The sequence below is a fragment of the Balaenoptera borealis genome (assembly GCF_965194805.1).
Source record: "Balaenoptera borealis genome assembly, chromosome: 16".
Lineage (NCBI taxonomy): Eukaryota > Metazoa > Chordata > Mammalia > Artiodactyla > Balaenopteridae > Balaenoptera > Balaenoptera borealis.
In genome coordinates, this window is record NC_138872.1 from 69,273,287 (window position 1) to 69,287,756 (window position 14,470).

The 14,470-nt window shown below is 44.2% G+C and overlaps 2 protein-coding genes across 7 annotated transcripts in view; both read right to left on the reverse strand.

The window, feature by feature from the left end:
* The window catches only part of ZKSCAN2 (zinc finger with KRAB and SCAN domains 2), a 502,693-nt gene that overhangs the window by 306,630 nt on the left and 181,593 nt on the right, over nucleotides 1–14,470 (reverse strand). The window lies entirely within an intron of this gene.
* The window catches only part of ARHGAP17 (Rho GTPase activating protein 17), a 92,732-nt gene that overhangs the window by 14,579 nt on the left and 63,683 nt on the right, over nucleotides 1–14,470 (reverse strand). For 4 of the 6 annotated variants that reach the window (XM_082362429.1, XM_082362434.1, XM_082362430.1 and 1 more), the window contains 8 exons: nucleotides 13,915–14,026; nucleotides 13,283–13,364; nucleotides 11,013–11,093; nucleotides 9,060–9,173; nucleotides 6,539–6,630; nucleotides 5,270–5,429; nucleotides 3,360–3,593; nucleotides 1,167–1,330 (listed from right to left, as the gene is read on the reverse strand). In XM_082362429.1, the coding sequence (XP_082218555.1) occupies nucleotides 1,167–1,330; nucleotides 3,360–3,593; nucleotides 5,270–5,429; nucleotides 6,539–6,630; nucleotides 9,060–9,173; nucleotides 11,013–11,093; nucleotides 13,283–13,364; nucleotides 13,915–14,026 (1,039 nt within the window). The remainder of the gene's footprint in view (nucleotides 1–1,166; nucleotides 1,331–3,359; nucleotides 3,594–5,269; nucleotides 5,430–6,538; nucleotides 6,631–9,059; nucleotides 9,174–11,012; nucleotides 11,094–13,282; nucleotides 13,365–13,914; nucleotides 14,027–14,470) is intronic. The other 2 variants (XM_082362432.1, XM_082362433.1) reach the window with 1 other exon arrangement.

The following is a 14,470-nucleotide window of genomic DNA, read 5'->3' on the forward strand; positions in this document are numbered from 1 at the left end:
GTACAATACTGTATTGTACACTTAAGAGTACAGTACTGGCTACTGTACACAAATATTTAAGAGGGTAGATCTCATGTTGTGTTCTTACCCCGATAAAATAAAAAAGAAGGAACCATGTGAAGATGTGGGACAGAATGTTCTGTAAGAGAACATGTGTGGAAGCTCTAAAGAGGGAATAAGGTTAGTGCACTGAGGAGCAGAGCGCAGACCAGCGAGGCTGACGTGAGTGAGGGGGCAGGGGAAGAGCTGGGCTCAGAGGCGGCCCGGCCAGACCACGTGGCCAGGCCACATAGGGTACGTGGAGGGAGGTCTGCATGGAAGGCACTGGAGAGCTTCAGCCAGGATGACACGCTCTGCTTTGTGTTTTAAAGCCACCCCCTGCTGGAGGGCATTATGCTGAGTGAAATAAGTCAGCCAGAAAGACAAATCCTATGTGATATCATTTATGTGTGGAATCTAAAAAATACAACAAACTAGTGGATAAAACAGAAAAGAAGCAGACTCACAGATATAGGGAATGTACTAGTGGTTACCAGTGGGGAGAGGGTAGAGGGAAGGAGCAAGATAGGAGTAGGGAAAAAAAGGAGGGGTTATTATGGGATTATATGTAATCATTTGTGTGAAACTTTTGAAAATTGTAAAGCACTATAGAATTTAAAGAATCCTTCATTCAATTAAAAAAAAAAGAAAGAAAGAAGAAAAAAAAGCCATTTCCCCGGCTGCTGGGTGGGGGACCACGAGGGCACAGGTAGTAGCAGTTCAGATTACATGTGAATAGGGAACTAGAAGGCCCTGATCCCAATCCAGAGGGTGCGAGTGTTCCCAGACTCACGAAGCCTGGCTGGGACAGAGGCCAGGCCGTGGCAGTTCCAAAGCAGAGCGAGGGCTTGGAGCACCAGATTCCTGGAAAACGGGGGGCATTTCTGCAGAAATGACTGTTCGTTAAGCTTTGTAGCTTGAACATATTCTTAAACGTCTGCTTTCCTGCTCCCCATTTTTCCATCTCCCTTTAATGATTCTTTTCCTTAACGACTGGTTTTTCTGCTTGCCGTTTTATAACAGACGTGGAACCATCGGAACAAGTTTCTCAACCTGACCCCTGCACCGACCCAGGAAGGTTTGCACATCCCTCCCCAAGGGCGCGCGGAGTAAAGGTGGTGACTTACCTCGGCGCACCGTGTGAGGGCTCGGGCCGGCGGAATTGTGCGTAGGGCCCACGGCGAGCTGATGGGAGCCGGCAGTGGCCTGGGCCTGGCTTTGGCCGGGGGCCGCCTGACTGCTGTTTCTCCCGGGTGCAGGTGCAGCCGCAGGATCCTTGGGCTTTGGAGGGCTAAGGGGAGCAGAAGCCAAGTTAGACGTCAGGCACTCCCAGCTAGAAAAGCTGAACATGCTGTAAAATATCAGATTCCAGCTAGAGTTTTCACTGCAGCGGCCAAGGAGGTGATCTGAAATTTTAAATAGCTCACTCTGGGTTTGGGAAGCTAATATTTGGTGCCACACAGGACCACAGATTTTATGAGATTCATGGCATCAGACTATCTTCCAACTACTTTGCCACTTAAATATCATGACATAGGCCATTTCAAGTTCTAGTGTGCTTGTACTTAAATTGGGCAATATTTAAAAACATGAAAGGGTTTTTGGACTTCAAAATAATGCGATTTTTGTCATATACATTGCACAAAACTAAGTAAATGCAATAGCAAAATACTAACACTACTCTAAATTACAAAGTGCTCAACTATTATCAATAATTTGGACTTCAGGAAAGAGAAACTCTGAGAGGCTAAGTGATTGCTCAGGGTCCAGAGTTGGTTAATACTGGGGTAGGGATCAGAACTCAGGCTTCCTAATTCCTGGCTCAGAACTTTTTATACTGAACTTTATAGCTACAGTTTGTCAAGGTCACCAAAGAGTAAATGGCATTAGTGAGATGTACACAAAAATATCTACAGAGCAAAAGAAACAAAGAGCAAATTGATAACTGACATTCTATTTGTCCTTCTGCAGTGAAGACTAATTATTGTCTTAAATAATATATTTAGCCTTGATTAAACAAATTGAACGCTACAGGTAAATGAAAATGTGTAAGAGTTTGCTAAGACTTTTTTTCTCCAAGAAAAAGATTTAAGCCTAAACGAATACACGTGCGGTAGCAGTTACGGAAAGACCAACGTGGAGCTTACGACGTGCATGTGAAGCACTAGGGAGTTTGAAGCCTTAGATATTTTTAACCAAAAAAGTGAATTTCCTCAAATTATGCTGGTAGAAAGGTATTCAGGAATGCACAAAGTCCTCAGAGTTCAGCTACGAGGATTTAACGAGATTCCCATCTCCTAAGCAGCTAGCTTCACACGGCACGAGGCACTCTCCCTCCACCCAAAGAAGAAGAGGTGAGGGAGTTCTCCCAAGGCACAGTCACCTCTGGGCAGAAAAAAAGTACACGATTAACAAGCCATCCTTGTTTTATCATTTATTTTACTTTATATATAATCATTTAGTGCCTTATAGGTGGCCAAGGTAGACCAAATGCAATAAAAATGTTAGCACGTACTAGAGGGGCTCATCTTTTACAGCAGCTGCCTGTTCTGAACGACCCGAGATACCACCTGAAGTGGCCTCTGGTGGTCATCTGCCTGGGTCAGAGTGGAGAACTGAATTTGTGCAAATTAAATAAAGGTCTCAACTTCAAAGGTATCTTTCCTTAAAGTTGCTATATATTCTTAGTCCACTCCAGGTGGTTAATCAAAAGGTGAAGCAACAAAAGAGCTTTTTAAGAAAACCTATCATCACATTTTCTATCTTGTACTCGTGTATCACCTGCCCTACAAGACTGAAGGCCAGGGGGTTGGGGGGATGCTCAGTATAGCAGAGACAGCACATATTATTCAGTACTCAGTTATTCAGTAAATCTGATTGGATGGATGGACAGACGGATGAATGAACGGATGAGTGAGTGAATGCCAGGAATATAATAACTTCACTAACTTGTTGCATTCAAATGTTTACTAGTTAGCATACTGAATGACAACAAGCAAATGGTACACGAAAAACGAGTACACACCAAACAGGTAAGAGAGGCTTATAAGACTGCTAGACACCTATCGGCTTCTGGCTTCCAGCCCCAAAGCAGTATGGTAAAGAATGCAAACAAATGTTGCTTTCTCTTGAAAACAGGAAAGGAAGCAAGCAATTTGCAGTCTTTTTTTCCATCCTTTGCCAACCGGAGGAGTGAAGGCAAAGCTGGTTCACTCCGTGCCTAGTGATCCTTGGGGCATGGAGGCCATGCCCACAGGCCAGCACCTGCAAGAAGGCTGGGGCGTCTGGCACCCACTGCCAGCAGATGCTGGCCTCCTTACCTGCTGTCGCCCGGGCTGGGCCCCTGCTCCAGTATGCCCGCAGAGGAGGGGACAGTCCCACCCCCTGTGCTGCTTTCGGCCCTAGAGCTCTGGGGAGGGGGCTCTGGGCCCGCTGGAGCCAAGGTGCTGCCATCTGTGGGCGGGAGTGGCGGGTGGAAAGCAGGGCATATGTGCTTTCTATTTAGGGTGCCACCCCGCCGGTGAGCCTGGAAGTCCATAAGCTTCACACCAAAGCTACACAGAGAGAAGAAACAGTCAACAACACACCACGCAAGCCGACTACTGACACAGAAGCCCATCGGTCCTCGCGTGTAAAACCCCACACGCAGGGACAGCCACCCAAGTTGCCCAGCATGCAACGAAGCGGCAAGGACCAGATTAATGGTCACTCCTGTTACCCAGGCAAGCAACTCAAGTGCGCTTTAAACGTGGACCTGGCCTTTCTCAAAGTGGGTATGAGCAGCTGAAAGCAAACGGGCAGGCTTCATCTTGAGTAAGTGACATCATGTTTGTGTTTTTATTTCCACAGTACGATGTACAAGGCGATTATCTCGAACCTGTGTGTTTGGGCATCAGGGTGGAAGCTGAGTGCAGAAGTGCCACCAGTGGCAACGTAAGGCTGTCACATCGCACCGCCTCTTAAGCTGAGATGTACGAACACTGGTCTATGCGTATGCAAAGAATGTATCTGAGAGGATGTGTAGGATTGGAAAAATAGTTGCTTTGGGAAAGGGGATGGTGGTTGGAGGACAGGTTAGAAGGGATATTCACTTTTCACTGAAGCCCACTGGTGTATGAACTTTAACACGTTTCTCCAGTTTGAAAAATAAAAAGACACATGGCTCCCTGAACTTGTGGCTACTGGGTCAGTTGGCGGGGGGAATCCATCCAGGAAGATGTCTAAGAACTGTTTATTGTGTGCTAACTAGACCCATAACATTCCATTTTGTAACTTAAAATGCATAAAGGCTAATTCTGTGGAGGACAGAGTTTGTCATCAGGAAGCACTTCCGAATGTGGGAATGTGGGTTCAGAGAAGTGACAGAATAGAAAAGTAAAGCTTTTTCCTTTGCTATGGGTTTAAAAAAAAAAAAAAAAAAAGGCAAAATAAAAAACAAACCACACTATAAGACTGGGCAATTAGAATAAGAGCTTGTTGTTTAGTTTTCATGTAAAACTATTTTCAGTAACATTATTGCATGTATGCGAGAAAAGCACATGACTTCTAACTCAGCATTATTGGTGAACCCAGTGGCACTTCAGCACACATGTCAGATAGATTGGCATCTGAAGGCAAAAATCACAAATAGCCTTAATAACCTTTGAAAATCCCACAAATCACCCAAGGAGCCTAGTAATAGAGACTAGTACTGTCTCTCACTAAGTCCAACACAGACTTTTTTTTTGATTCCAGAATTGGCAAAAACTGAGGTTTCTATGGTTGGCTTCCAATGAGGGGCCAGGTTATACTAAGAATATATGTCTTCAAACACCAACTCGCACACGTCACTGCGAGAGGTAGGTTGTTCTCACATTCACTCCTGGACAGACGTCCACAATATTTAACTTTTTTTTTCTTTTTCTCTCTTTTTCCCCAATCAAGTACATTTAGGTGAATCTGTAACATGTGTGTGATGCTACTGGGTAGGGCTTATCAGAGACCACCAAGTAAAGCTTGAATGCGTCAGGGATGATTGTTAACTGACAAGCTACACACCTACTTTGGGGTCAGAGTAATGTTTGGAATGGACTAAAGCAGAATTCCTGAAACTAGCTGGACTCTTAACAGGCCTGGGTGCAGGCCACTCCCCAGTGGCAAGTCCACTGAGGCAGGACCAGGGACGGTGGGTCCACCGACTCCTCTCTGAGCCATCTATCGCCGGTGTGAAAGTCAGTAGCTCTGCACACACCTCTCCTTCTTCACCAGGTCCCCCTCCATCACCGCCATGCTGGCAGGCCGCTTCCTCTCCAGGGTCCCCGAGTCGCCAGAGTCATTTCCAGTGTGGGATGAGTGATTGGAATTTGGGGTGGTGAGAGGTACGAATGCTTCTGAGACATTAAATTCCACCTCTGCCAGAAGAAAGAAACAAGTGTATATGAGACACAGGGCACAGGGGTTGAGGGAGCTTGAGAACACCCCACTGGAATAGGAGCCTCATTCTTCCATCCACAAGCCCTCCCTATTTCACAGGTGGAAGCCCCCGGGCACTCTCACCTTCTTAAAGGACAGTTTACCAAACCAGGGTGGAGGGTAAAATAAGAAAACCAGAAATAGGGGAGGGGGTATGATTCAGAATCCAAGTCACACAACTCCCCTGCTTTCTTTTTTTGTTAAAAAAAAAATCATGGAATACAGAAGAGGAATGTGAGCATGGGTTATACTTATTTGAATCATAAAAAAATAAGATATTTACAGCTTGATATTAAATAGAAATAAAAGGCAACATCAATTCCATACTGCCCATAGCAGATTTTGAAGACTCATTTTCTCAAAGGAAATCTTGGACAGAATGACAATATTCATTCACTCATCACACATTTACTGCACAACCTTACATGAGTGGGGCGTGATTCTTGATGGCGGATGTCAGTGGTAAAGAAAAGGTGAGCGCGTCCTGGCCTCATGGAGCTTACACGCCAGAGGCTGACAGCAGGGCTGCTCTGGGCAAAGCTGGGGTGGGAGGTCCAGACTCCCAGCACTTGCCCAACCAGTACCCGCGAGGGGAGCCACGGAACCTCTGAGGATCCCTGCATATTCAGGGTCACCTCTTCTATAAAGCAATCCCTGGCACTTTGTGCCCAGCATGAGTTGTCAACTCATTCCCCATCCATCTTCCTTCTAATGTGCCATGTGTTACAATTTCTCTGAGGATAAAGCCTCCTTCTCCAGTGACCAAGTTCCTCCAGGGAAGACAGCATGTCTTACCAGCAAACATATACGCCTAGTGAGTGTTCAGTATACACTGGCTGAATGAATGACTCTATGTTAAGTGAAACAAAGTGAAATACACAATAATGTGGTTATTGCTTTGTCAAAATACGAAGAAATGTGAAAAAGTGAAGCCAATTATATAATCATGAAGGGATTACTGAAGTATCTGCTTCTTTAAAAAGATTTTTTATACTGTTGTTGTATATTATTGTGCTTTTGGAGCCAATGAACTCGGAGCGGCAGTTACCTTCGGGGAAGAACCAGTTGGCATGCTGAATGATGGGTTCAATGACAGCAACCACGTGGACGGATGTGGCCGCTGCCATTTCGGCTAGCGTTCTGCAAAGGAAGTTCACAAAGTTAAAACACCTTCCCGGGCAGCCCCTGATTTCTGCAGGTTGAGTCAGGGCAATTCAATTTTTTATATCTAAAGGATAAAACATTTAAGTACGAATGCAAAAATTAAATCCACAAGGCCCTGGCCCAGGGGTGTGGCAGTGATGACCCAGGAAGAAAACTTGCCCTGACTCGGCTGTCACTTCTTAGTCTGTGTTGTGATAACAACTAGGCGTAAGTCAGTGACCAACAGTGTGTCAAAATGCTGGTTTTCAGTTGTTTGGGGACAGGGTTGCATTTACCCACTGGCACAGTCCTGCCCCTGGGAGTCATCTTCTAAGTCTCCAGATCACCACAAAGCCATTCTGCCTAGAATGCAGCCAAGCGTATGCAGTGTTTCAGGGTGCCTCGTATCATCAGAAGACCTGGGCCCCCGCATTTACACATATTATTAAGGCTGTCATGCACGTATGTGGACTGGTCCCAAGATGCATGTTCAGAAGTTGACTGTGTCCGAATGCCCAGGGCCCACAAGGAAGAAAATAAAGAAGAATCGTTGTTCCTGCTGTTGAGGGGCTCATGTCCAGTTCAGAGTCAGAACACGGGAAAGCAGACAAGCTGCAAGGGCCTGACATTTACTGAGCACCTACCATGTTCAGAGCCTCAGACTCCTCCCTGCATTTAATTTTTACAACATGGGGACTATTCTGAGGCCTTATAAATGAAGACACTGAATCCCTGATAGGCTGGATCCCACAACTGACTGCCCCAAACCTATCTCCTCCCTCATTTTATCACTCTGACCTCTCTTTCCACTGGGGAGAACATTTTCACCCCAATTTCCAACCAGGTGAAAGTTCTAGCTCCTTTTAAATTCCAGCTTAAAATGCCAGCTCTGCCTGTAAATTACCCTCCCCACCTGTTCACACTTCCCTCTGCCCATCTGGATTCTGATGCCTCTTGTACCTTAGAACCTTAGAACCTTAGAACTGGGGAGGAACGGTCCACTCGTGTTCTTTGCAGTTTTCTTTTTGAGGAGGTACTGTTTGTCTATTGATTTCAAGACCTTTTTATATATCTGGATATTTTTGGAGGAACTCCTGGTTTGTGAATTGCCATTTATTTAAGGAGCTTTCTGACTTACAGAAGTTTCTAGCTGTTATAGAGCTAAATCTTTTTGTTTCCAGAACTGATTTTATGTTTATAAAATTTGTTTATATCCCAAAAGCTAATAAATATTTACCTGCCATGTTTATGTTTATTTATTTATTTTTTAACCTGCCATATTTATGACATCACTCTCTATATTTACCTCTTTGGTCTTCCTGGAATTTTTTTGCTATAAGATGTGACGTGCTATGTAGTTAGCTTTTATATCCACTTATCTTTCATTTGCTTTATGACATTGGATCTTTGTAAAGAATCTTACAAATACTTTCTGAAACAAGAGTGAGCATATATGAGGGAGTGAATGAGTTAAAGATAGAAAGATTTTGATTCAGAAAGTCCCTGCATTTTTTGATGGAAATTTGAACCGCTCATGATTTTACAAAGCTGAACAGCAGTGACGGGGGGCAGGGAAGGGTGGTGAAGCTTAAGGACAGACTCTGTGGGCCCCACCGTTTCCCTGCTGTGCAACCTTAAGCAAATGATTCGTCCTCTCTAAGCCTCAGCATCCTCATCTGCAAAAGTGAGGACAAAAGCACCAACTCCGAAAGGTAACTTGTGAGGATTAAATGGATCATCATAATGCCACCAAACAGAGCAGACAACAACGTGAGTGGTCTCCCAGACGCTTTCTAGCTGACCTCCCCGATCCCTCTCCTCCAGTCAATCTACAGCTCTCAGTGCCAACAAATTATCTTTCTAAATGCAATTTGATCAAGTCATTCTTCTGCTGAGAAATTCTGATGCTCCCTTCCCCCCGTGACCCGTAAAATAAGTTCCTAACATCTCAGCAAGATACGTGAGGCCCTTCCTAACCCGGCTCCAGCCCCGTAAACCTCAGCCACAGCCTCATGGCCCCTGTGCTCCAGGGCCTTTCACACCCGCCGTGTGGGGCTCATTCAGGTCCCACGCGTGGGAAACCATTCATCCATCGGCCCCTCAAGTGCCATCGCCTCCTGAACTTCTCAACCTGAGCTGTGTTCCTCCTTTACAACGTCTGTGATACACAGACGTGTATGCGGGGCTTAGCACTGCACTATAGCCGTCCACCTGCCTGGCTTCCCAGGACTGGGGCCCCTTGAGGACTGGGACAAGGTCTCCTACACCTGTGTGTGACCAGCGTCTGGGACAGGACCCAGCTCACAGCGGTGCTCCGAGAAAGTCAGCTAAAGGCAAAGACCAACTTCAGAAGTGAGTTACACTTCTATTGTTCCCAGCAGGTGGAAAGAAGTTAAAATAATAGGATATGGGAAATGATTACTCACCCTTCATTTTTGGCCCACAACAAGTTAGGGCCTAACACGATTGCAATGTTGCTGGGAGTCATTTTATTAATGTCACTGGTCTGAGCAAGCTTTGCAAGGAACTTGATTAAATACCTATGGAACAAAAAGAGAAGGGGGAGAGCATCTACTCTGAAATATTTGGAGGAATAGTATCTCCCTGTCCGGGGGCGCTCTGCCCCAGACTGCTCGGGTGCTAAATGCAGGCTGTTAAATGACAAAATCCAAATCGGGCTCGGGTTAAGCGTGTGTTCTTTGTTTCAGGGAACAGATAGTTTAGGGCTTGAAAGGCGAAAACAGATCAAACGTAAACCTCAAAGATTCGATCTCTAGATGCTGTGTGTTTCTAATCCGTTTCTCCTTTATGCCCTAATCTATCTACCCCGAAATAGATTATACTATGATTAACAATGGGATCAATGATTTTAATACAAACATAATAAAAAAATAGAAGTATAGGTATATTGCTTAAAAGAAACTGTATTTGAAAATGCTTTAGGCAGTAGTTATGAAGATATCCAATCTATCATATAGATATACTCTCTTATGTACAAGAACAGCACTATAAAAGCAAAAAATTAAGGACAACCCAACTATCTACCAATAGGGGGTTGATTAAATAAATTACAACATATCCACACAGTGGAGTACTATGCAGTCATAAAAAAGTAAGAGGTACTGATATGGACAAACCTACAGGATGTATATTAAGCAAAGAAGGCAAGGAGGAGAATGATGTATGTAATATACATTGCCATTTGGTTTTTTAAAAAAGTGAAAGCTGTGAGAGAAAGAAATGTTTGTACATATGTATGTGTATATATATATATTTGATTCTATATGTATCAACTCTTGCTGACAGGATATATAAGAAACTGAAAACATAGGTTGTGTCTCAGGAGAGGAAGTAGGGTGGCTGGGAGAGAGGAAGAGGAGAGAGATTTTTTCCACTGTAAATCTTTGAACTATGAACCATGGGAATGTCCTCCCTATTCAACAGACAATTAGTAAAAATTATAATGAGTAAATTAAACAAACATAAAAGGCTAAATCCCAAAGTAAAAGAACTGTAATTCTGTTTCTACCATAAGACACTAAATAGGCTAAGAGTATCTGCAATTCCAAGCTGGGTGTGTTAAATGAGTCAAATAAGGAATATTATAAATATCAATGCACTCATAAGGCAAAATTGAGAGTTAAGATATTAAAAGAGAATGTTTAGCTTAGCTTAGTGACAGGACTTAAGACTGAAATTAACGGTCAAGTGACATACCAGAAATTTCACCAGTAAAGTATGTCATTTTGGACCAAATCCTCTCACAACATTTTCTTTGGTTTTAAATGACTTTATTACCTGGGGCTACCTTTTACCCTTCTCTCTATGCTTCTTCAAAGTTATATTTTAAGGGAAAATATTTTAAAGGGAAAATAGAGGTTAAATCCTAGAAATTTATTCCATGGTAAAATTTCCCAAAAACATAGTCATTCCATAAACGAATACATAATCTGCATTTCTTGCAATTTTATTGAGTAGGATGATTTGTGCTCCGCTTAAAATAAATTATGTACCATATATGAAAGATATTACAGAAAGTACAGCTATTGTTTAATTTTTGCCTTTTAGATACTGGACAATTTAGACTCCAAATCCAACATATTGTCAGTCAACCTTTCCACAGGAATTTTTTTCCCCCAATAGCTGCAGCGATAAAATGATCAGGCGACCTACCTATCAATGCCAGACACAATCAATGTGCTTCAGATGCATCACAGTAATATACATCAAATCCCGTTCCCGGCAAACCCGAGTTACCCTCCAGAGCATTTTTTTTGATATGCCAAACATGCTTGAATTAAGTGGCCTCTCTGCTGTGGAGTAAACCATTCTTCACTGTAGCTTGGTGGCTTGATTTGCAGGGTGCCAATCGTACATACCTAAAGTTAACGAAATTTTGTGGCGGCAACTTCTGACATGTTCTCCATAAATCCTGAAGCTTTTTGTCTTGATCTTGTACACTGAGAAAAAAAATTTATTCATAACCATTTATTAGTACTCATTTTAGGAACACCTGTGTTCATCTGCTGTGTTAACAGCAACGCCTCTACTGACAGAGAAAGCACAGCTGGAAAACAGCACAGCGGGAGTCCCCTGCTGGTCTAGTGGATCAGATTTGGCACTTTCACCGCCGTGGCCCGGGTTCAAGCCTTGCTCAGGGAACTGAGATCCCATAAGCTGCATGGTGCAGCCAAAATTAAAAAGATAAATAAATAAAAATTTCTTAAAAAGCCCATTTTTTTGGGCAAGAAATTTGGAGTCCAATACTAACTAACATACCCTGAGCAGTTAGTCAGCCTTGCCAAGACTCAGTCTCCTGATGTGCCAAACTGGGGATTAAGAATGTTAATTCTGCCAAGTGACCGTGAGGCTTCAGAGGCAGAACGGTGAGAAACCACCTAGACCAACGCGTGGCACACAGGAGACGTTCTGAAAATTCTGTCTAGAGAATGTGTATATTCACGTACAGCCTCGGGGAGCCAGATGTTCCCGGCACCCAGACCCCTGGGTCTCTCCCTGCTCTCAGTACTGCTCAAAGGCTCCAGGCGAAGAAGCCCTTTCTGTTGTGAAGCAATTGCAGGAGGTCTTCTGCTGTAGAGTTTCAACATGCAAGCTTTCCCAGGCCCGAAGAGCCTGCAAAACAGAGTCAACTGTGCCCACCAGCAGGACAGAGCGTTCGAAGTTGCCCACACGACATGCCTTTGGACTTAAAACCTCCCCCACAACTGAACCAGCCTGCAGAGCTTCGGGTAGGGGTTAAACATTATTATACTTTAGAAGCTAGTCGATGTGTCACCGGGAGGGGATGACGGTTCTCAAGTGTAGAAGCAACACACCAGTGGACGGATACCTTCCTTTACATTTTATTTCCTCACAGGATGAGTCTGGGAGTCTCAGAACAGAGGGGAGAGTCAAGGCCTAGGAGCAGCGAAGGCGCCCACCCAATAAGAGGCTCTAGAGCCCCAACCTGACACTGAGGGCAGGTTCCATTCCTCCAGCCCCACAGACACAGGCATCACGGCAGGCTGCGCCCTGGGCTGGGTTCCAAGGACACAACCAGACCAAGAACTTACTCTGACTTTAAAATCCTCACCACCTACCAGGGACAAAGTCTCTCACTCCACAGCTACAGAGAAAAGCTCAAATGCCTGGTTCAAGTGACGACACAAAGCTCATCGGAGCACACGGCTTCTTTGATGGGAACGGGTGACTGCATCTGAAGATGGGGGGAGGAGTGGGAGGGCAGGGGAGATGTGTTCCTCTTCCCTTACAGGTGAGGAATTAGGCACCTCTGAGTGAGAACCGGGAGGGACAAGTTGACAAGGAGGTGGGCTGGTCGGCTGGAGAGAAACCTCTAGAACTTTTGCAACAAGACTGCCTTGCTTAAACCAACGACTTCCGGGCAGACGGAAGCTGGGAATGGAGGGGAAGGGATAAACAACAGGAACTCCAGCTTTGGGGCAGAGAGTTCTGGGTCTGAATTCCAGCTCTGCCAATTATATGACGCCATTCCTCCCCCAGCCTCGGTTTCCTCATCTGTAAAAGGAGGATAACAACAACTTCTGCCTTTTATGTCATTAATTATGGGCTACAGGAAGTAATGGGCATAAGGATTACTACGGTACTCAGCACTCAGTAAGTGCTCAGTAAGCATCAACTATTGTTACTGATAATGGTAACATTATATTATTACACAGCTGAGTTCCCACACAGCTCTAAATACACTATTTTAATGTTATTATTATTGTTTTTTATAAATTTATTTATTTTTGGCTGTGTTGGGTCTTCGCTGCTGCGCGCGGGCTTTTCTCTAGTTGCGGTGAGTGGGGGCTACTCTTCGTTGTGGTGCGTGGGCTTCTCATTGCGGTGGCTTCTCTTGTTGCGGAGCACTGGCTCTAGGCATATGGGCTTCAGTAGTTGCAGCACGCGGGCTCAGTAGTTGTGGCGCACAGGCTTAGTTGTTCCGCTTCCCGGACCAGGGCTCGAACCCGTGTCCCCTGCATTGGCAGGCGGATTCTCAACCACTGCGCCACCAGGGAGGCCCTTTAATGTTATTTTTATGATCCCCAAGGGTAAGATGATTTACAAAGGGGACAGAGTATTGCGTCGTTTCCTTTAGCTTTTAAAACTAGGTGTTCTTTAAACTTACCTTGCAACTTGTGTCCATTCTTCATACAAATTAAAAGTCATCAAAGGTTCAGGCAGTTCCCGTAAATAGGACTTTAAAGCACCTGAAATTATTAACACCCTCTTTGAGTATGACAAGGGGCAAGGCCGGAACTCTCAGGATATATTATTTTGCAAATTGAAATGATATCAACTATAACCGTTCACAATGTATAGAATAAATCATGAATTGGCAGGAGTGGTTAGAGAATGAAATGCTAATAAAACAATTTCCATCCCTTGTAAAATATATTGAGAGATCAATAGAAAATAAAATTAGTTTCAAAACTATCTTCTTAATAAGACATCATCTCTCTAGGCAGATGGAGATTTGGGGGTAAAAGGGAAGAAAATAAAAGCATGCCTCTAAACATTTGGATTATAAGCTACCTTCACCTTTACTTAATAATCAGGAAAACAAAACAAAACCCCCAAAACAGGAATAGAAAAGATATGCATGTGTAAGTGTACGCACACACGCTTTTCAGTTTTATTTGTCATTTCAGTTTTGTCACTTAAACTTATAAGGAGACCATTTAATTTTAACTGTCACTTAATATTGGATCTTTAACTGATGATCTGTTACCACCTTGAGGGCGCCTCCTTGGAGCTCACCTGCTACAGCATGGGGGTCTGAGTAGAACTCATCCAGGTGAGAAGTAGAACAGTCTAAAGCAGCTTTCAGTTTCTTTAACTTGGAGGCCCCAGCCCCAATTCGGAAAAGGCCCTAAAGACAATGAAAAGCCGTTAGTAGCAAGTTCAAGTTGTGAGCCTTACACTGAGTGGCAGTAAAAATCTGATGGAAGAGCCTTCCACCCACCATGCCCCTCCCAGCTCCAGCACGGCTCGTCCAGGAGAGCTGCAGGGCTGTCGGGAGGAGTACAGAAGACTGAGCTTGTACCCCCGGCAGAGTGTCAGGCAGAGAGCAGACCATTTTTAATCAGTGCTAGCTCATGCCCTGCCCCATTGCCAAAATAACCATGCCTGTTAGGAATCTATTTAAAAGCAATATTTCATACTTCCACCAGGTTGATCGCCATGGATTTTCTAAATTTAGGAATATTTTGGAATATTTTTTAAAAATTGAAACCTCAAGAAAAATTGTTAGGCTTGGCTACTGGTCACTTTCACTGTCCTAAATGTTACTTGGAGAAAAACCCATGAAAGGTCA